Raw genomic sequence first — 24,298 nt, 5'->3', positions numbered from 1 at the left:
CCCCTCACCTTCTCTCCTCCTCTCACCTTCTCTCCACCCCTCCCTCACCTTCTCCCCTCTCCCCCTCCACTTCCTCTGAAATCTCTTCCCCCACCTCCCCCCACACATCTTTCTTCTTTGTTGTTCATCAATTTTTCAATATGCATACATTTGGCCACTTTTTGGGGGAGGTCTGCTTAGTGAACTGTGGGAGATACAGGAATATGTTGCATCCCAGATGGCCTCCTAATAACTATATAGTGCACTAATTTTGACCAGAACTATATGGGCCCTGGACAAAAGTAGTGCACTAAATAGAGGCTAGGGTGCCATTTGGGACAAAACTGTAACACGCCTCAGCTGCTCTGCTCATCGCAGCAAGTGAAACACGAAACGTGCGTGTGTACACGACTTTCTGTGTCCCAAGGCCATCTGAAAACAATGGTTCCAGGAGGAACTAACGTTACATGGTTTCTGTGTTGCTCATGTTTGACCTGTCCTTTCAGGGCGCTGTTCTATGTTCCACACCAGTGCTTAGGGACCACACTGATTTGCCAGGTCAGGTTTTGGAATAAAATGTTTGGTTGAATAAAACATGTAACAAAAAAAAAAAAAAAAGTGACACATTTCAAAGGAATGGGGGTGTAATTTTAGATTTTTGCAAGTTCGGTTTTACTCCCTTGGTTGTGCACTTTCCTATGTGGCTCTTGTCAAGTGTAGTGCACTATATAGAAGGGAACAGAGTGTCCTTCGAGATTCAGAAGAACCAAAAGGTAATGTAGAGTGGATGAGGTGATGCTGAAGTAGACAGAGGTGACACTGTGACACTGTGATGACACACAGAGACAGCCGAGAGGAAGGGGCAAAGGTTTTCACACCTGTATGCTGTGTGTGTGTGTGTGTGTGTGTGTGTGTGTGTGTGTCTGTCTGTGTGTGTGGACGTGTTTAACTATTCTTGTGGGGACCAGAAGTCCCCACAAGAACAGTAAACAAACAAAAATTTGACCAACTGCGGACATTTTGTTAGTCCCCACAAGGTCAAATGCTATTTCTAGGGGATTTAGGGTTAAGGTTTGAATTAGTGTTAGGGTTAGAATTATGTTAAGGTTTTGGAGCTAGGGTTAGTTTTAGGGTTAGGGTTAGGGTTAAGGTTAGGTATTTGGGACAGTCACCAACTCCTTCATTAGGGCAGTCACCAACTCCTTCATTAGGGCAGTCACCAACTCCTTCATTAGGGCAGTCACCAACTCCTTCATTAGGGCAGTCACCAACTCCTTCATTAGGGCAGTCACCAACTCCTTCATTAGGGCAGTCACCAACTCCTCAAAAAGAAAAGGAAAGCCGCACACTCTAGGAGCTCAGATGCAATAATTTAATATCTTAATAACCAACGTTTGGACAGACAAGCTGTCTTCATCAGGGTATAATGACAAACACTGCGGGTCACTGGTTTATATAGTGTGAAAGGACACATGCAGGTGTCCGTAATCATGGCCGGGTGTGGCCTAATAGCATTGGCCAATTCACAGAGAAAAAACAACATACAAAAAACATGGATAGCATATGATCATAGATACTTGGCTACATAGGCCCACAACATTTGGGTCACCAACTCCATCATTAGGACAGTCACCAATTCCTTAATTAGGACAGTCACCAACTCCATCATAAGGACAGTCACCAACTCCATCATTAGGACAGTCAACAACTCCTTCATTAGGACAGTCAACAACTCCTTCATTAGGACAGTCAACAACTCCTTCATTAGGACAGTCAACAACTCCTTCATTAGGACAGTCACCAACTCCTTCATTAGGACAGTCAACATCTCCTTCATTAGGACAGTCACCAACTCCTTCATTAGGACAGTCAACATCTCCTTCATCATTAGGACAGTCAACATCTCCTTCATTAGGACAGTCAACAACTCCTTCATTAGGACAGTCAACATCTCCTTCATTAGGACAGTCAACAACTCCTTCATTAGGACAGTCACCAACTCCTTCATTAGGACAGTCAACAACTCCTTCATTAGGACAGTCAACAACTCCTTCATTAGGACAGTCAACAACTCCTTCATTAGGACAGTCAACAACTCCTTCATTAGGAGAGTCACCAACTCCTTCATTAGGACAGTCACCAACTCCTTCATTAGGACAGTCAACAACTCCTTCATTAGGACAGTCAACATCTCCTTCATCATTAGGACAGTCAACAACTCCTTGTGACTCTGTGGCTGACCTAACCTAATCTGGACATTGTCCACTTCATTACTCTCTGACTTCAGATCAGTAATCCATGTGTGACTGGCATCATTACAGTTTTTCTCCATTGGTTTGGCTCATTTCTTGAAACAGAAATTACATTCTCAAAACTACATGGACAAACCTCCAAACCACTTGGCAATTGTTCACAACAGAATTGAATTTCTCATTCATTTCATCAAATTGCAAATGTCTAAGTACATGTCTCAATGTCTCAGTACATCTTTGCAAATGATTAAGTACAGGTAGCCTACATTTAGCACAATTTCCAAGTGAATAGATCTTGTTGATCTAAACTGATTGTTGATTCTCAGTCTAATGGTTGTTCGCTCCAAAACGTGTCAGCGTCATTTCATTGTATAAGTCATCACATGCACAATAGTCTGTTCAATTGTCAAAATTAGTCAAGAACATAATACCATGAATACCATATATGAATCCCTTGGAACATTTGATAAATTTATTACAGCAATTGACAGTCAGGTGAAACTAGAACTTGACTAACGAAGGAGGAGTTTCACACATCTCAGATGACCAATCAAACAGTATGTTTAGTTACCTGACAGGTGCTGTCCATGACTGTGAATGCTGCCAAACATGTATGTAAAGAGCTTGACCATGCAGGACCAGTACAATTTCTGAACATGGAGGCACCTGGCCAAGTAAATGAACAAGGGCAACTGCCTGCTCGAGGAAGAGGAAGAAGAAGAAGAGGAGGAGGAGGAGTAAGGGTGCGTGGTGGTGGAATAGGGGGAAGAGGCCGAGGAGCACGAAGACACCATGCTGTCCCCGGATGAAATTCGGGCCACAATTATAGACCATGTCATCAACCATGGCCTCACAATGGCGGAGGCAGGTCGCCGAGTGCAGCCTAATGTGCCTCGCTCAACAGTCTCCTCCATCATCCAAACCTTTCGCAGGGAAAACAGGTATGTAGTCAGTCAATGATGGAATTATATGTTGTATAGGACAGGACACTGTGCATAGAGCAAGAAATATATTTATTTACATATTTACCTATTCATTTAGTGTGTGTGTGTGATAGGCCTACAGTAATATCTTACCTCAATGGGATGTTATGATACTAAAAATGACAAGAAAAACATTGGAGAAAATAAACTATGGAATAGTTTATTTTCTACAGTATTGATGATACAGTTTACAGTAGTATTCCAGTCACTGTGCAGTGATGCATTAGAATTGTGGTAAAGTTACTGTAAGTAAAACAACAATACAATTACATAGGTAACTCATTCTGTAAGGAATACATAAGGTATACATTACGAATGGAGTGTTGTCCTTTGACTTCTATATCTAGGATTGGACGACAACCTTGCAGAGGTGGCAGAGGAAAACTTCTCAATGAACAACAAGAACAAGAGATCTGTAACATGGTGATGGCAAATAATGCCATCACATTGAGACAGATCCGCTGCAATCCTACAAGACAATGCCATATTCCAAAATGTCAACTCTATAAGCATCTCCACAATAGACCGGATATTGAAGAAGCATCAGATGACAATGAAGCAAATTTACAGGGTACCATTTGAGAGGAACTCTGATAGAGTGAAAGAGCTGCGGTACCAGTATGTACATGTAAGTCAGTTACTGGTTGTCCATCATTATAACATTTTTACAATTAAGCAGTGGTTCCCAAACTTTTTTGGCTTCAGTACCCACTTTACCTGATTTGTGTATCCAGGTAATCCAGGTATGGAAGTATTTGATTTATCTGACTTCAACATTTCGCCTAAAAACTGCAGCTTACTGTATGATGCAATTATCATTATAATCCTTATTTTGAAGAATATAACATACAATAAGAAAAGGGGTCAAAGAGCTGCAATTAGTGCCTCCCATGTAAATCTATCTAATACTGTGGGTTTTACTGTAACATTTCAGTAAGTCTAGTCATTGATGATTTCCCCCCTCCCCTTTCTGTCAAATACCCCCTGTAGTACCTCTGCATAGGGGTACATGTACCCCAGGTTTGGAACCACTGGAGTAGTGGCCAGTAGTATATTGAACTTGTGGAGAACATAGAACATTCCTATGTAATTGTCTGTAACTGTAGTGTATGACTCTTCTGTATGACTGATTTGATGTTTTCTTTTTTACGCTATTGTAGAGAATAATGGCATTGGAAGGAAACGAGACCCATCACATCCTCGTGTTTGTGGATGAAGCTGGCTTCAACCTGGCCAAGGGCCGAAGACGTGGCCGTAATATTGTTGGCCACCGGGCCATGGTGGATGTCCCAGGCCAGCGAGGGGGCAATATAACTATGTGTGCTGCCATATCGGAGAATGGTGTGGCCACTCACATCCCCAGTCTTGGCCCATACAATACACAGAAGCTCCTCATCTTCTTGGACCGCCTTCATGTTGATTTGATCCCTGAAAATGAGAGCGGTCTCGTAGGGCCTCACCTACCACAATATGTCATTGTATGGGACAATGTGAATTTCCACCGTGGCCCGCTCATCAGGGCCTGGTTCACTACTCATCCAAGGATGGTCATGGTGTTCCTACCACCTTACTCTCCTTTCCTCAATCCTATTGAGGAGTATTTCTCCGCTTGGAGGTGGAGAGTGTATGAGCATCGGGCTCAAGATCAGAGGTCCCTGCTCCATGCAATGGACGCTGCGTGTGAGGATATTACAGGAGATCAGTGTAGGGGATGGTTGCGACATGCACGCCGTTTCTTCCCTCGTTGCATCGCAAGGGAGAATATACGCTGTGATGTGGACGAGAATCTGTGGCCAGACAGACAGCAGCGTGTGGATGGCCAGGAGGGTGAGGACAGCGACCAGTGAAGAACTGTTAGTTGTGAAACTCCAGCTTTATTTACAGCACTGTAGGCTGCATATAATTTTCATTGTTTTTTGTTTGTGTGTTTATATTACAGTATATTATGCTGTATACATTTTCTTTTTACTCTGATGTATGGAAGTTACTTTATGTGTGTGAATGATAATGGTTACAATTTCCTTGGCAGTATGAGTGCAATGTGTGATGTCAAACCTTGGAGGCTACTCTTACCCTAAAATCCTATTTATTTTTTTCAGTTTTATACACAATTGTATTCTGTTAGCTAGACAAAAAACAGTACAGTAACCATTGTCAATGAAGGACTGGGCTAAGACTGAAAGGTGGACATGAGGGATATTTCAATGGTCCTCTGCCATAGTGACAAAACATCTAAACATTTTGACTTGCAGTGCTTACACAATGCCAAAGGGACGAAGCATTTTGGGGGCACTGACTGTTTAAATGAGAAGGAAATTTAGTTTTGACACATGCGTGAACTGTTTTGGGAGAGGTATGAGCTTTTGCAGGTGAACCATGGTGTTGTGCCGAACCATCCACGTTATTTTGGCTAAAGCACCAAGAGTGTTGAGAACGTCCGGTCTGTTTCAAGAAATGAGCCAAAGCAATTGAGAAGGATCTTTGCCATTTTCGTGGCACTGACTCCTTATATGGGAAAGGAATTTAGTTTTGAAGCATGAGTGAACAGTTTTAGGAGAGATATGAGCTTTTGCAAGTGAGCTATAGTGTTGTGCTGAACTGTAAGACTGTTTTGCCAAATGATCTTAGAGTTTTGAGAATGTAATTTCTGTTTCAAGAAATGAGCCAAACCAATGGAGAAAAACTGTAACACAGGGGCCAAAGGTTAACCAAAATATCCACCATGCTCATTAACCAATCATAAATAAGCCAATCGTAAATTAGCCAATCACAATATTCAATCTACCACAGTTCTAGAGTTCAGAGGGTGAGTTTTGAGTTCCGAGGGTAAATGAGAGAATTTGTTAGAATGCCAGCAGGCTAGATAGAGAGTTTAGTGTTGTGATCATTAGGCCACTACAATAAAAGCCTCTGATTTACCCGGTTGCTTTTCCAGTTCATAGGGAGGTAGTGTTTAAAGCCCCACTGTGATATTTACAGACGTTTTTAGTAAATTAGCAGAGGCCCATCGGCGTGAATCTGGAAAAATCACAGATTGGGACCACAGAGCATGAATCCCAACTGTTTAATTTCCACACACACACACACACATATACACACACCACACACACACACACATAGTGAGTGTTGCAACCGAGGACAGAAAGTCTTTACCCTCTATGCGCTTCAGCACTCAGCGGTCCCGTTCTGTGAGCGTGTCTGGCCTACCACTTCGCGGCTGAGCCGTTGTTGCTCCTAGACGTTTCCGCTTTACAATAGCAGCACTTTGACCGGGGCAGCTCTAGCAGGGCAGAACTTTGACCGGGGCAGCTCTAGCAGGGCAGAACTTTGATGAGCGTTTGTAAGTCACAGAGCTCTTCAGTACGGGCCATTCTACTGCCAATGTTTGTCTATGGAGGTTGCATGGCTATGTGGTCGACTTTATACACCTGTCATCAACGGCTACGAATGAAATAGAAAATCCACTAATTTGAAGGTGTGTCCACATACCTCTGGCCATGTTGTGTATCTCATTGATAATGCCTTGTATTATGCCTTGGAAGGAAAACACTTCAATTTGCTCAACTTGCCATTGGCTCAACTTCAGTGGCAGTCGGTGCTGTTTAAGATGAGGGAGGACAATAAACGTTTTGTTCTACTGTAGACCTTTGTCACGCTCTGACTTATGGGACTCTAGTATGTTGAGTCTATGGGACTCTAGTATGTTGAGTCAGGGTGTGGAGTTCTATGTTGTTATTTCTATGTTTACATTCTAGGTGTTGTGTTTCTATGTTTGGCCGGGTGTGGTTCCCAATCAGAGGCAGCTGTCGCTCGTTGTCTCTGATTGGGGATCATCCTTAAGTAGCCTGTTTGCAATCATTAGTTGTGGGATCTTGTTCCGTGTAGAGGCTTGTATTGTGTTTAGCCTGAGGACGTCACGTTACGTTGTTTTGTTCGTGTGTTTATTTTGATAATAAACATGTATGCGTTTCACGCTGCGCCTTGGTCTGAGCCGTCCTTCAACGGCCGTGACAACCTTCATTGCAAAACAGTGTGTTTTCATCAATTATTTGGCGACGTGAATATATTTTATATAGTTTTATCTAAAAAAAATAATAGCTTTAAATGAAATTCACTGAGGAGGATGGTCCTCCCCTTCCTCCTCTGAGGAGCCTCCACTGCTCAACTTACCCCTAGAGAAGTATTTTGACTACACAGCTACAAGGAAGCACTTTCATGCTAGGTTTAGGACCTCATATTGAAGCTTATATTTTTTTGGGACCTAACTTGCCACTTTGTCGATGTGCGTTCTTCCTCCACAGACTCCATGAAATGATGACCTCTTCCTAAATATTTGTTCAAATGATTAATTTTGTGCATGGTTTCCTAGAAACAAGGGTGGCTCGACTTGCCCCTTTGGCTCAACATACCCCGCTCTCCCCTAATGATATTGCCGTTGATTTGTTTTCCATAAAGTCATCGGCTATTCCCCCTTTTCTCCTGTCTTTAAATAGTGTTTACCGTCACTCTCTCCTAACACTAAAAGAGACCATTTTTTGAAACATACAAACAGCAGACGAATCAATGCGGTAACACAGAAAAAATCACTGGAGAGCTGGTCACATCATACTGTATAGGCTAGCCTGGGGCAAACAGTAGTTATCCTTCTTACACACACACATGCACGCACACAGGCTTACGTGCGAACACACGCACACGTACACAAACACACCCCCATTATCCACTGTTCAGCCTTATATAAAGCAGGTTGTCATAGTGTCTCCTAACTGAATAGAACATTTAATTGGGGTTCAAGTTCAAACGAATAGAACAGAACAGAACAAAACAGAACAGAACTGAACAGAACAGAAAAGAACAGAACAAAACAGAATCATCTCTTCATCACTATCATCCCACACAACACCATCATCATCCTCAACCTCTTCCTCATCCAGGAGTCTTACCATATTATATAACCATGAACTGATCCTGGATATAGAACTGACCCTGGATATAGAACTGATCCTGGATATAGAACTGATCCTGGATATAGAACTGACCCTGGATATAGAACTGATCCTGGATATAGAACTGACCCTGGAACTGACCCTGGAACTGACCCTGGATATAGAACTGACCCTGTATATAGAACTGATCCTGGATATAGAACTGACCCTGGATATAGAACTGACCCTGGATATAGAACTGACCCTGGATATAGAACTGACCCTGGATATAGAACTGATCCTGGATATAGAACTGACCCTGGATATAGAACTGACCCTGGATATAGAACTGACCCTGGATATAGAACTGACCCTGGATATAGAACTGACCCTGGATATAGAACTGATCCTGGATATAGAACTGACCCTGGATATAGAACTGATCCTGGATATAGAACTGATCCTGGATATAGAACTGACCCTAGATATAGAACTGATCCTGGATATAGAACTGATCCTAGATATAGAACTGATCCTGGATATAGAACTGACCCTAGATATAGAACTGACCCTGGATATAGAACTGACCCTGGATATAGAACTGATCCTGGATATAGAACTGATCCTGGATATAGAACTGACCCTGGATATAGAACTGACCCTGGATATAGAACTGACCCTAGATATAGAACTGACCCTGGATATAGAACTGACCCTGGATATAGAACTGATCCTGGATATAGAACTGATCCTGGATATAGAACTGACCCTAGATATAGAACTGACCCTGGATATAGAACTGACCCTGGATATAGAACTGATCCTGGATATAGAACTGACCCTAGATATAGAACTGACCCTGGATATAGAACTGATCCTGGATATAGAACTGACCCTGGATATAGAACTGATCCTGGATATAGAACTGACCCTGGATATAGAACTGATCCTGGATATAGAACTGACCCTGGATATAGAACTGACCCTGGATATAGAACTGACCCTGGATATAGAACTGACCCTGGATATAGAACTGACCCTGGATATAGAACTGACCCTAGATATAGAACTGATCCTGGATATAGAACTGACCCTGGAACTGATCCTGGAACTGACCCTGGATATAGAACTGACCCTGGATATAGAACTGACCCTGGATATAGAACTTACCCTGTATATAGAACTGATCCTGGATATAGAACTGACCCTGGATATAGAACTGATCCTGGATATAGAACTGACCCTGGATATAGAACTGACCCTGGATATAGAACTGACCCTGGATATAGAACTGATCCTGGATATAGAACTGACCCTGGATATAGAACTGACCCTGGATATAGAACTGACCCTAGATATAGAACTGATCCTGGATATAGAACTGACCCTGGAACTGATCCTGGAACTGACCCTGGATATAGAACTGATCCTAGATATAGAACTGATCCTGGATATAGAACTGACCCTGGATATAGAACTGACCCTGGAACTGACCCTGGATATAGAACTGACCCTGGATATAGAACTGACCCTGGAACTGACCCTGGATATAGAACTGATCCTGGATATAGAACTGATCCTAGATATAGAACTGACCCTGGATATAGAACTGATCCTGGATATAGAACTGATCCTAGATATAGAACTGATCCTGGATATAGAACTGACCCTAGATATAGAACTGACCCTGGATATAGAACTGACCCTGGAACTGACCCTGGATATAGAACTGACCCTGGATATAGAACTGATCCTGGATATAGAACTGACCCTGGATATAGAACTGACCCTGGATATAGAACTGACCCTGGAACTGACCCTGGATATAGAACTGATCCTGGATATAGAACTGATCCTGGAACTGACCCTGGATATAGAACTGACCCTGGATATAGAACTGACCCTGGATATAGAACTGACCCTGGATATAGAACTGACCCTGGATATAGAACTGACCCTGGATATAGAACTGACCCTGTATATAGAACTGACCCTGGATATAGAACTGATCCTGGATATAGAACTGACCCTGGATATAGAACTGACCCTAGATATAGAACTGATCCTGGATATAGAACTGAACCTGGATATACAACTGACCATGGATATAGAACTGATCCTGGATATAGAACTGATCCTGGAACTGACCCTGGATATAGAACTGACCCTGGATATAGAACTGACCCTGGATATAGAACTGACCCTGGATATAGAACTGATCCTGGATATAGAACTGATCCTGGATATAGAACTGATCCTGGATATAGAACTGATCCTGGATATAGAACTGACCCTGGATATAGAACTGACCCTGGATATAGAACTGACCCTGGATATAGAACTGACCCTGGATATAGAACTGACCCTGTATATAGAACTGATCCTGGATATAGAACTGACCCTGGATATAGAACTGACCCTGGATATAGAACTGATCCTGGATATAGAACTGATCCTGGATATAGAACTGACCCTGGATATAGAACTGACCCTGGATATAGAACTGATCCTGGATATAGAAATGATCCTGGATATAGAACTGATCCTGGATATAGAACTGATCCTGGAACTGACCCTGGATATAGAACTGACCCTGGATATAGAACTGACCCTGGATATAGAACTGACCCTGTATATAGAACTGACCCTGTATATAGAACTGACCCTGGATATAGAACTGATCCTGGATATAGAACTGACCCTGGATATAGAACTGACCCTGTATATAGAACTGACCCTGGAACTGACCCTGATATAGAACTGACCCTGGATATAGAACTGACCCTGGATATAGAACTGACCCTGGATATAGAACTGACCCTGGAACTGACCCTTGATATAGAACTGACCCTGGATATAGAACTGACCCTGTATATAGAACTGACCCTGGATATAGAACTGACCCTGGATATAGAACTGACCCCTGTATATAGAACTGACCCTGGATATAGAACTGACCCTGGATATAGAACTGACCCTGGATATAGAACTGATCCTGGAACTGACCCTGGATATAGAACTGACCCTGGATATAGAACTGACCCTGGATATAGAACTGACCCTGGATATAGAACTGATCCTGGATATAGAACTGACCCTGGATATAGAACTGATCCTGGATAAAGAACTGATCCTGGATATAGAACTGACCCTAGATATAGAACTGATCCTGGATATAGAACTGACCCTGGATATAGAACTGACCCTGGATATAGAACTGACCCTGGATATAGAACTGACCCTGGATATAGAACTGACCCTGGATATAGAACTGATCCTGGATATAGAACTGACCCTGGATATAGAACTGATCCTGGATATAGAACTGATCCTGGATATAGAACTGACCCTAGATATAGAACTGATCCTGGATATAGAACTGACCCTGGATATAGAACTGACCCTGGATATAGAACTGACCCTGGATATAGAACTGATCCTGGATATAGAACTGACCCTGGATATAGAACTGACCCTGGATATAGAACTGACCCTGGAGACCTATAGAACTGACCCTGGATATAGAACTGACCCTGGATATAGAACTGACCCTGGATATAGAACTGACCCTGGATATAGAACTGATCCTGGATATAGAACTGACCCTGGATATAGAACTGACCCTGGATATAGAACTGACCCTGGATATAGAACTGATCCTGGATATAGAAATGATCCTGGATATAGAACTGATCCTGGATATAGAACTGATCCTGGAACTGACCCTGGATATAGAACTGACCCTGGATATAGAACTGACCCTGGATATAGAACTGACCCTGTATATAGAACTGACCCTGTATATAGAACTGACCCTGGATATAGAACCGATCCTGGATATAGAACTGACCCTGGATATAGAACTGACCCTGTATATAGAACTGACCCTGGAACTGACCCTTGATATAGAACTGACCCTGGATATAGAACTGACCCTGGATATAGAACTGACCCTGTATATAGAACTGACCCTGGAACTGACCCTTGATATAGAACTGACCCTGGATATAGAACTGACCCTGTATATAGAACTGACCCTGGATATAGAACTGACCCTGGATATAGAACTGACCCTGTATATAGAACTGACCCTGGATATAGAACTGACCCTGGATATAGAACTGACCCTGTATATAGAACTGACCCTGGATATAGAACTGACCCTGGATATAGAACTGACCCTGGATATAGAACTGATCCTGGATATAGAACTGATCCTGGATATAGAACTGACCCTGGATATAGAACTGATCCTGGATATAGAACTGACCCTGGATATAGAACTGACCCTGTATATAGAACTGACCCTGGATATAGAACTGACCCTGGATATAGAACTGACCCTGGATATAGAACTGATCCTGGATATAGAACTGATCCTGGATATAGAACTGACCCTGGATATAGAACTGACCCTGGATATAGAACTGACCCTGTATATAGAACTGACCCTGTATATAGAACTGACCCTGGATATAGAACTGATCCTGGATATAGAACTGACCCTGGATATAGAACTGACCCTGTATATAGAACTGACCCTGGAACTGACCCTTGATATAGAACTGACCCTGGATATAGAACTGACCCTGGATATAGAACTGACCCTGTATATAGAACTGACCCTGGAACTGACCCTTGATATAGAACTGACCCTGGATATAGAACTGACCCTGTATATAGAACTGACCCTGGATATAGAACTGACCCTGGATATAGAACTGACCCTGTATATAGAACTGACCCTGGATATAGAACTGACCCTGGATATAGAACTGACCCTGGATATAGAACTGATCCTGGAACTGACCCTGGATATAGAACTGACCCTGGATATAGAACTGACCCTGGATATAGAACTGACCCTGGATATAGAACTGATCCTGGATATAGAACTGACCCTGGATATAGAACTGATCCTGGATATAGAACTGATCCTGGATATATAACTGACCCTAGATATAGAACCGATCCTGGATATAGAACTGACCCTGGATATAGAACTGATCCTGGATATAGAACTGATCCTGGATATAGAACTGACCCTAGATATAGAACTGATCCTGGATATAGAACTGACCCTGGATATAGAACTGACCCTGGATATAGAACTGACCCTGGATATAGAACTGATCCTGGATATAGAACTGACCCTGGATATAGAACTGACCCTGGATATAGAACTGACCCTGGATATAGAACTGACCCTGTATATAGAACTGACCCTGGATATAGAACTGACCCTGGATATAGAACTGACCCTGGATATAGAACTGATCCTGGATATAGAACTGACCCTGGATATAGAACTGACCCTGGATATAGAACTGACCCTGGATATAGAACTGATCCTGGATATAGAAATGATCCTGGATATAGAACTGATCCTGGATATAGAACTGATCCTGGAACCGACCCTGGATATAGAACTGACCCTGGATATAGAACTGACCCTGGATATAGAACTGACCCTGTATATAGAACTGACCCTGTATATAGAACTGACCCTGGATATAGAACTGATCCTGGATATAGAACTGACCCTGGATATAGAACTGACCCTGTATATAGAACTGACCCTGGAACTGACCCTTGATATAGAACTGACCCTGGATATAGAACTGACCCTGGATATAGAACTGACCCTGTATATAGAACTGACCCTGGAACTGACCCTTGATATAGAACTGACCCTGGATATAGAACTGACCCTGTATATAGAACTGACCCTGGATATAGAACTGACCCTGGATATAGAACTGACCCTGTATATAGAACTGACCCTGGATATAGAACTGACCCTGGATATAGAACTGACCCTGTATATAGAACTGACCCTGGATATAGAACTGACCCTGGATATAGAACTGACCCTGGATATAGAACTGATCCTGGATATAGAACTGATCCTGGATATAGAACTGACCCTGGATATAGAACTGATCCTGGAACTGACCCTGGATATAGAACTGACCCTGGATATAGAACTGACCCTGGATATAGAACTGACCCTGGATATAGAACTGACCCTGGATATAGAACTGATCCTGGATATAGAACTGATCCTGGATATAGAACTGACCCTAGATATAGAACTGATCCTGGATATAGAACTGACCCTGGATATAGAACTGACCCTGTATATAGAACTGACCCTGGATATAGAACTGACCCTGGATATAGAACTGACCCTGTATATAGAACTGACCCTGGATATAGAACTGACCCTGGATATAGAACTGACCCTGGATATAGAACTGATCCTGGAACTGACCCTGGATATAGAACTGACCCTGGATATAGAACTGACCCTGGATATAGAACTGACCCTGGATATAGAACTGATCCTGGATATAGAACTGACCCTGGATATAGAACTGATCCTGGATATAGAACTGATCCTGGATATAGAACTGACCCTAGATATAGAACTGATCCTGGATATAGAACTGACCCTGGATATAGAACTGACCCTGGATATAGAACTGACCCTGGATATAGAACTGACCCTGGATATAGAACTGACCCTGGATATAGAACTGATCCTGGATATAGAACTGACCCTGGATATAGAACTGATCCTGGATATAGAACTGATCCTGGATATAGAACTGACCCTAGATATAGAACTGATCCTGGATATAGAACTGACCCTGGATATAGAACTGACCCTGGATATAGAACTGACCCTGGATATAGAACTGATCCTGGATATAGAACTGACCCTGGATATAGAACTGACCCTGGATATAGAACTGACCCTGGATATAGAACTGACCCTGTATATAGAACTGACCCTGGATATAGAACTGACCCTGGATATAGAACTGACCCTGGATATAGAACTGACCCTGGATATAGAACTGATCCTGGATATAGAACTGACCCTGGATATAGAACTGACCCTGGATATAGAACTGACCCTGGATATAGAACTGATCCTGGATATAGAAATGATCCTGGATATAGAACTGATCCTGGATATAGAACTGATCCTGGAACTGACCCTGGATATAGAACTGACCCTGGATATAGAACTGACCCTGGATATAGAACTGACCCTGTATATAGAACTGACCCTGTATATAGAACTGACCCTGGATATAGAACTGATCCTGGATATAGAACTGACCCTGGATATAGAACTGACCCTGTATATAGAACTGACCCTGGAACTGACCCTTGATATAGAACTGACCCTGGATATAGAACTGACCCTGGATATAGAACTGACCCTGTATATAGAACTGACCCTGGAACTGACCCTTGATATAGAACTGACCCTGGATATAGAACTGACCCTGTATATAGAACTGACCCTGGATATAGAACTGACCCTGGATATAGAACTGACCCTGTATATAGAACTGACCCTGGATATAGAACTGACCCTGGATATAGAACTGACCCTGTATATAGAACTGACCCTGGATATAGAACTGACCCTGGATATAGAACTGACCCTGGATATAGAACTGATCCTGGATATAGAACTGATCCTGGATATAGAACTGACCCTGGATATGGAACTGATCCTGGATATAGAACTGACCCTGGATATAGAACTGACCCTGTATATAGAACTGACCCTGGATATAGAACTGACCCTGGATATAGAACTGACCCTGGATATAGAACTGATCCTGGATATAGAACTGATCCTGGATATAGAACTGACCCTGGATATAGAACTGACCCTGGATATAGAACTGACCCTGTATATAGAACTGACCCTGTATATAGAACTGACCCTGGATATAGAACCGATCCTGGATATAGAACTGACCCTGGATATAGAACCGACCCTGTATATAGAACTGACCCTGGAACTGACCCTTGATATAGAACTGACCCTGGATATAGAACCGACCCTGGATATAGAACTGACCCTGTATATAGAACTGACCCTGGAACTGACCCTTGATATAGAACTGACCCTGGATATAGAACTGACCCTGTATATAGAACTGACCCTGGATATAGAACTGACCCTGGATATAGAACTGACCCTGTATATAGAACTGACCCTGGATATAGAACTGACCCTGGATATAGAACTGACCCTGGATATAGAACTGATCCTGGAACTGACCCTGGATATAGAACTGACCCTGGATATAGAACTGACCCTGGATATAGAACTGACCCTGGATATAGAACTGATCCTGGATATAGAACTGACCCTGGATATAGAACTGATCCTGGATATAGAACTGATCCTGGATATAGAACTGACCCTAGATATAGAACTGATCCTGGATATAGAACTGACCCTGGATATAGAACTGATCCTGGATATAGAACTGATCCTGGATATAGAACTGACCCTAGATATAGAACTGATCCTGGATATAGAACTGACCCTGGATATAGAACTGACCCTGGATATAGAACTGACCCTGGATATAGAACTGATCCTGGATATAGAACTGACCCTGGATATAGAACTGACCCTGGATATAGAACTGACCCTGGATATAGAACTGACCCTGTATATAGAACTGACCCTGGATATAGAACTGACCCTGGATATAGAACTGACCCTGGATATAGAACTGACCCTGGATATAGAACTGATCCTGGATATAGAACTGACCCTGGATATAGAACTGACCCTGGATATAGAACTGACCCTGGATATAGAACTGATCCTGGATATAGAAATGATCCTGGATATAGAACTGATCCTGGATATAGAACTGATCCTGGAACTGACCCTGGATATAGAACTGACCCTGGATATAGAACTGACCCTGGATATAGAACTGACCCTGTATATAGAACTGACCCTGTATATAGAACTGACCCTGGATATAGAACTGATCCTGGATATAGAACTGACCCTGGATATAGAACTGACCCTGTATATAGAACTGACCCTGGAACTGACCCTTGATATAGAACTGACCCTGGATATAGAACTGACCCTGGATATAGAACTGACCCTGTATATAGAACTGACCCTGGAACTGACCCTTGATATAGAACTGACCCTGGATATAGAACTGACCCTGTATATAGAACTGACCCTGGATATAGAACTGACCCTGGATATAGAACTGACCCTGTATATAGAACTGACCCTGGATATAGAACTGACCCTGGATATAGAACTGACCCTGTATATAGAACTGACCCTGGATATAGAACTGACCCTGGATATAGAACTGACCCTGGATATAGAACTGATCCTGGATATAGAACTGATCCTGGATATAGAACTGACCCTGGATATAGAACTGATCCTGGAACTGACCCTGGATATAGAACTGACCCTGGATATAGAACTGACCCTGGATATAGAACTGACCCTGGATATAGAACTGACCCTGGATATAGAACTGATCCTGGATATAGAACTGATCCTGGATATAGAACTGACCCTAGATATAGAACTGATCCTGGATATAGAACTGACCCTGGATATAGAACTGATCCTGGATATAGAACTGATCCTGGATATAGAACTGACCCTAGATATAGAACTGATCCTGGATATAGAACTGACCCTGGATATAGAACTGACCCTGGATATAGAACTGACCCTGGATATAGAACTGATCCTGGATATAGAACTGACCCTGGATATAGAACTGACCCTGGATATAGAACTGATCCTGGATATAGAACTGATCCTGGATATAGAACTGACCCTGGATATAGAACTGACCCTGGATATAGAACTGACCCTGGATATAGAACTGACCCTGGATATAGAACTGATCCTGGATATAGAACTGATCCTGGATATAGAACTGACCCTAGATATAGAACTGATCCTGGATATAGAACTGACCCTGGATATAGAACTGACCCTGGATATAGAACTGACCCTGGAACTGACCCTGGATATAGAACTGACCCTGGATATAGAACTGACCCTGGATATAGAACTGACCCTGGATATAGAACTGATCCTGGATATAGAACTGATCCTGGATATAGAACTGATCCTGGATATAGAACTGACCCTGGATATAGAACTGACCCTGGATATAGAACTGACCCTGGATATAGAACTGATCCTGGAACTGACCCTGGATATAGAACTGATCCTGGATATAGAACTGATCCTGGATATAGAACTGATCCTGGATATAGAACTGATCCTGGATATAGAACTGACCCTGGATATAGAACTGACCCTGGATATAGAACTGACCCTGGATATAGAACTGACCCTGGATATAGAACTGATCCTGGATATAGAACTGACCCTGGATATAGAACTGATCCTGGATATAGAACTGATCCTGGATATAGAACTGACCCTGGATATAGAACTGACCCTGGATATAGAACTGATCCTGGATATAGAACTGACCCTGGATATAGAACTGATCCTGGAACTGATTCTGGATATAGAACTGATCCTGGATATAGAACTGATCCTGGATATAGAACTGATCCTGGATATAGAACTGACCCTGGATATAGAACTGATCCTGGATATAGAACTGATCCTGGATATAGAACTGATCCTGGATATAGAACTGACCCTGGATATAGAACTGATCCTGGAACTGATCCTGGATATAGAACTGATCCTGGATATAGAACTGATCCTGGATATAGAACTGATCCTGGATATAGACTTGACCCTGGATATAGAACTGACCCTGGATATAGAACTGATCCTGGAACTGACCCTGGATATAGAACTGACCCTGGATATAGAACTGATCCTGGATATAGAACTGACCCTGGATATAGAACTGACCCTGGATATAGAACTGACCCTGGATATAGAACTGACCCTGTATATAGAACTGACCCTGGATATAGAACTGACCCTGGATATAGAACTGACCCTGGATATAGAACTGACCCTGGATATAGAACTGACCCTGGATATAGAACTGACCCTGGATATAGAACTGACCCTGGATATAGAACTGACCCTGTATATAGAACTGACCCTGGATATAGAACTGACCCTGGATATAGAACTGACCCTGGATATAGAACTGACCCTGGATATAGAACTGACCCTGGATATAGAACTGACCCTGGATATAGAACTGACCCTGGATATAGCACTGACCCTGGATATAGAACTGACCCTGGATATAGAACTGACTCTGGATATAGAACTGACCCTGGATATAGAACTGACCCTGGATATAGAACTGACCCTGGATATAGAACTGACCCTGGATATAGAACTGACCCTGGATATAGAACTGACTCTTTCTTATTTCTCATGTTTTTTGTTTGTTTTTTCAAACTAAATTATTTTGATAGTGAATACTGCACGGTTGGAAAGTGCTTGCAAGTTAAGCATTTCACTGTACTTGCATGGGGAAAATCAAAAGTTGAATGTCCAGAGCGACACGCCACACACTTTTTTGGCAGAAAAAAGCTAGACACCTCAAGTTGACACAACATTTTTCACCCCCCAAAACAACGCACCTCACGTTTTTACACAGATCTAAAATAGTCTGACAAGATCAGAGTTGTACTCACCACATAGAGCTGCTTCCACAGGAGGGCCCATTCCTGCAGAGTGGAGGTCCCCTCCGTCACGACGGGGTCTTCCAGGGGTACAACTGTCTCATACTGCCTGTATAACACACAGTAACTAAAGTAAGCACTTTGAAACTAGTTGTTGAGTTGTGTACCCCCCCACACACACCATGATGATTAACCACACAGAATCAAAACTAGTGTGTGTGTGTGTGTGTGTGTGTGTGTGTGTGTGTGTGTGTGTGTACACGTCTTTCTATCTAAACCCAGCAGACTATTACCATCTAAATGCCCCTCCTAAATCATTCAGTAGTCTGATGGTTTTAAAATCCCTTTTTTCAAAACCCCAAACAAACTGCAATTTTACAGCTCCCACAGCCCTAATACCCACCAGCCTAAATCTCTCCCATCTCCTCTCCCCTCTCTCTCTCTCTATTCCCCTCCCTCACACCCTCCCTCACACCCTAAATCTCTCCCATCTCCTCTCCTTCTCTCTCTCTCTCTATCTCCCCCCCCCCCTCTCTCTCTCTCTCTCTCTCTCTCTCTCTCTCTCTCTCTCTCTCTCTCTCTCTCTCTCTCTCTCTCTCTCTCTCTCTCTCTCTCTCTCTCTCTCTCTCTCTATCCCCCAGCTTAACCCCCTCCCTCACAGCCTAAATGTATCTTCTCTCAAAAACAGTCTCGCTTGTATTTCTCTCCCCTTCTCTCTCCCCCCTCTCCCCCTTTTCTCTCCCCTCTCCCCCTTCTCTCTCCCCTCTCTCCCCCTTCTCTCTCCCCTCTCTCCCCCTTCTCTCTCCCCCCTCTCTCTCCTCTCTCCCCCTTCTCTCTCTCCTCTCCCCCTTCTCTCTCCCTCTCTCCCCCTTCTCTCTCCCCTCCCCCTTCTCTCTCCCCTCTCTCTCATTCTCTCTCCTCTCTCCCCCTTCTCTCTCCCCTCTCTCCCCCTTCTCTCTCCCCTCTCCCCCTTCTCTCTCCCCTCTCTCTCATTCTCTCTCCTCTCTCCCCCTTCTCTCCCCTCTCCCACCTTCTCTCTCCCCTCCCTCCATCCCCCTTTATCTATCTGTACCTCCCTTCTCTCTCCCCTCTCTCCCCCTTCTCTCTCCTTCTCACTCCCATCTCCCACTTCTCTCTCTCTCCTTCTCTCCCCCCTCTCCCTCCTTCTCCCCATTTCGTCCCCTCCTTCTGCCTCCCTTCATTCCCTCCCTCCCCAACTCCTCTCTCTCAATCCCTCCCCCTCTCTCTAATCCCTATAACTGATTAATATCTCCCAACCCTAAAATGTAACACACAATGAGATGAACATGCTGTCTCAGTAGATGGGCCTCCGCTCCCCTGACTCCCCGGCCGCTAGAAAACATACTTTTCCACAGTCACTTATGTCTAGTGCTTTTTGAGGTCGGTTCGATTTCAGTTTTTAAAAAAAACATTTTTTTAGACATTAAATGCACTATGCATTATGTTGGTTGAATGCTGTAACAACACAGAATAAAACAATTAAAGTAATAAATAATATGCCATTTAGCAGACGCTTTTTTCCAAAGCGACTTACAGTCATGTGCGCATACATTTTTACGTATGGGTGGTCCCGGGGATCGAACCCACTACCCTGGCGTTACAAGCGCCGTGCTCTGCCAGCTGAGCTACAGAGGACCATGATGGTAGTGACTGCCCATTACTGCTTATCACTTATTAACCATCATTTATTCACATGACTTTACTAAAATATTTCAGTTGTTGTGTATATTTCATTTTGTTTTATTTCTATCCAAGTCCTCATCTCATCTCTATAAAGCTGCTGCATAAAGCTGTTGGACAAAATCACTATTTTAGTAGTTCTTCAAAGTAAATAAGTCATACTTTTATGACTGCTGAATACCAACTATCAATCACTTAGATCATGTATTTTCAGATATAGAGATGCCTCAGGAAGCAGCTGCTCTCTGTCCCTCTCCATCACGTGTTCTTCTGTCTCTTCTCTCCCTCTCTATGTCTGCACCACACAGACTGGACAAGTAGGCGCGCAATGGATTAAGGTCATTGTAGTTCATTACCACATTTTCTGCATTAAACTATGTAGAATATTGGCCTGTTGGAAACTACAACTCCATACTACATCGCACAGTTCGGGCTTGATCTAATTTATCTCTAAAATAAACGAAATGACGGTTAATCGCTCAGCACGACTCATGTCACTTTCTCCACCGTCCGAGTAAATCATATCTGTGTTCAGTTAGTATTTATTTTCTTTCCAACACTTTAGCGATGCTTGCTTGAGCTAGTGTGGCCCAGTGAAACAAAATAGTCCCAAAAGTGCAACCCTCACCCTATCTGGCACCACAAACAGGCTCAATAAAATGCAGATCGTTTCTGAAAGAAAACGGATAGTGATTGATACTAGATCTCTATAGAATAGCTGTGGGTCAAACTGAACCCACTGCATCACACATCAATCATCAGGGCCCTGTTCTCATCTCAAATCTAATCTAGGCCTTACATGATATGTATTGGAGCAATGGAAATTCACAAACGATACATATAGATCACTGTGTAAGTAGATCACACACAATACATATAGATCCCTGTGTAAGTAGATCACACACAATACATATATATCACTGTGTAAGTAGATCACTTACAATACATATAGATCACTGTGTAAGTAGATCACTCACAATACATATAGATCCCTGTGTAAGTAGATCACACACAATACATATATATCACTGTGTAAGTAGATCACTTACAATACATATTGTAAAGCTCATCACTAAGCTAAGGATCCTGGGACTAAACACCTCCCTCTGCAACTGGATCCTGGACTTCCTGACGGGCCGCCCCCAGGTGGTAAGGGTAGGTAACAACACATCTGCCACACTGATCCTCAACACGGGGGCCCCTCAGGGGTGCGTGCTCAGTCCCCTCCTGTACTCTCTGTTCACCCATGACTGCATGGCCAGGCACGACTCCAACACCATCATTAAGTTTGCCGACGACACAACAGTGGTAGGCCTGATCACCGACAACGATGAGACAGCCTATAGGGAGGAGGTCAGAGATCTGGCCGTGTGGTGCCAGGACAACAACCTCTCCCTCAACGTGACCAAGACAAAGGAGATGATTGTGGACTACAGGAAAAAAAGAGGACTGAGCACGCCCCATTCTCATCGACGGGGCTGTAGTGGAACAGGTTGAGAGCTTCAAGTTCCTTGGTGTCCACATCACCAACGAACTATCATGGTCCAAACACACCAAGACAGTCGTGAAGAGGGCACGACAAAGCCAATTCCTCAGGAGACTAAAAAGATTTGGCATGGGTCCTCAGATCCTCAAAAAATTCTACAGCTGCACCATCGAGAGCATCCTGACTGGTTACATCACCGCCTGGTATGGCAACTGCTTGGCCTCTGACCCGCAAGGCACTACAGAGGGTAGTGCGTACGGCCCAGTACATCACAGGGGCAAAGCTCCCTGCCATCCAGGACCTCTATACCAGGCGGTGTCAGAGGAAGGCCCTCAAAATTGTCAAAGACTCCAGTCACCCTAGTCATAGACTGTTCTCTCTGCTACCGCACGGCAAGCGGTACCGGAGTGCCAAGTCTAGGTCCAAAAGACTTCTCAACAGCTTCTACCCCCAAGCCATAAGACTCCTGAACAGCTAATCATGGCTACCCGGACTATTTGCACTGCCCCCCACCCCATACTTTTTACGCTGCTGCTACTCTGTTAAGTATTTATGCATAGTCACTTTAACTCTACCCACATGTACATATTACCTCAACTACCTCAACTAGCCGGTGCCCCCCGCACATTGACTATGCAACGGTACCCCCCTGTGTATATATAGCCTCCCTACTGTCACTTTATTCTATTGTATATATAGCCTCCCTACTGTCACTTTATTTTACTTCTGCTCTTTTTTTTTCTCAACACTTTTTTGTTGTTGTTTTATTCTTACTTTTTTGTTTAAAATAAATGCACTGTTGGTTAAGGGCTGTAAGTAAGCATTTCACTGTAATGTCTGCACCTGTTGTATTCGGCGCATGTGACCAATACAATTTGATTTGATTTGATTTGATTTGATCACTGTGTAAGTAGATCACTCACAATACATATAGATCACTGTGTAAGTAGATCACACACAATACATATATATCACTGTGTAAGTAGATCACTTACAATACATATAGATCACTGTGTAAGTAGATCACTCACAATACATATAGATCCCTGTGTAAGTAGATCACACACAATACATATATATCACTGTGTAAGTAGATCACTTACAATACATATAGATCACTGTGTAAGTAGATCACTCACAATACATATAGATCACTGTGTAAGTAGATCACTCACAATACATATAGATCCCTGTGTAAGTAGATCACTCACAATACATATAGATCACTGTGTAAGTAGATCACTCACAATACATATAGATCCCTGTGTAAGTAGATCACTCACAATACATATAGATCCCTGTGTAAGTAGATCACACACAATACATATAGATCCCTGTGTAAGTAGATCACACACAATACATATATATCACTGTGTAAGTAGATCACTTACAATACATATAGATCACTGTGTAAGTAGATCACTCACAATACATATAGATCCCTGTGTAAGTAGATCACTCACAATACATATAGATCACTGTGTAAGTAGATCACTCACAATACATATAGATCCCTGT

The 24,298-nt window shown here is 43.0% G+C and overlaps 1 protein-coding gene across 1 annotated transcript in view; it reads right to left on the bottom strand.

The window, feature by feature from the left end:
• Positions 1-24,298, bottom strand: part of LOC121574709 (dedicator of cytokinesis protein 3) — a 345,949-nt gene that overhangs the window by 138,253 nt on the left and 183,398 nt on the right. The window contains exon 5 of the mRNA XM_045213536.1: positions 19,606-19,702. Within this exon, the coding sequence (XP_045069471.1) occupies positions 19,606-19,702 (97 nt within the window). The remainder of the gene's footprint in view (positions 1-19,605; positions 19,703-24,298) is intronic.

This window comes from Coregonus clupeaformis, unplaced genomic scaffold (genome assembly GCF_020615455.1).
Source record: "Coregonus clupeaformis isolate EN_2021a unplaced genomic scaffold, ASM2061545v1 scaf0123, whole genome shotgun sequence".
Taxonomy (NCBI): Eukaryota; Metazoa; Chordata; class Actinopteri; order Salmoniformes; family Salmonidae; genus Coregonus; species Coregonus clupeaformis.
Note: the sequence above shows the minus strand (reverse complement) of the source record. Positions and strands in the feature narration are given on the sequence as shown.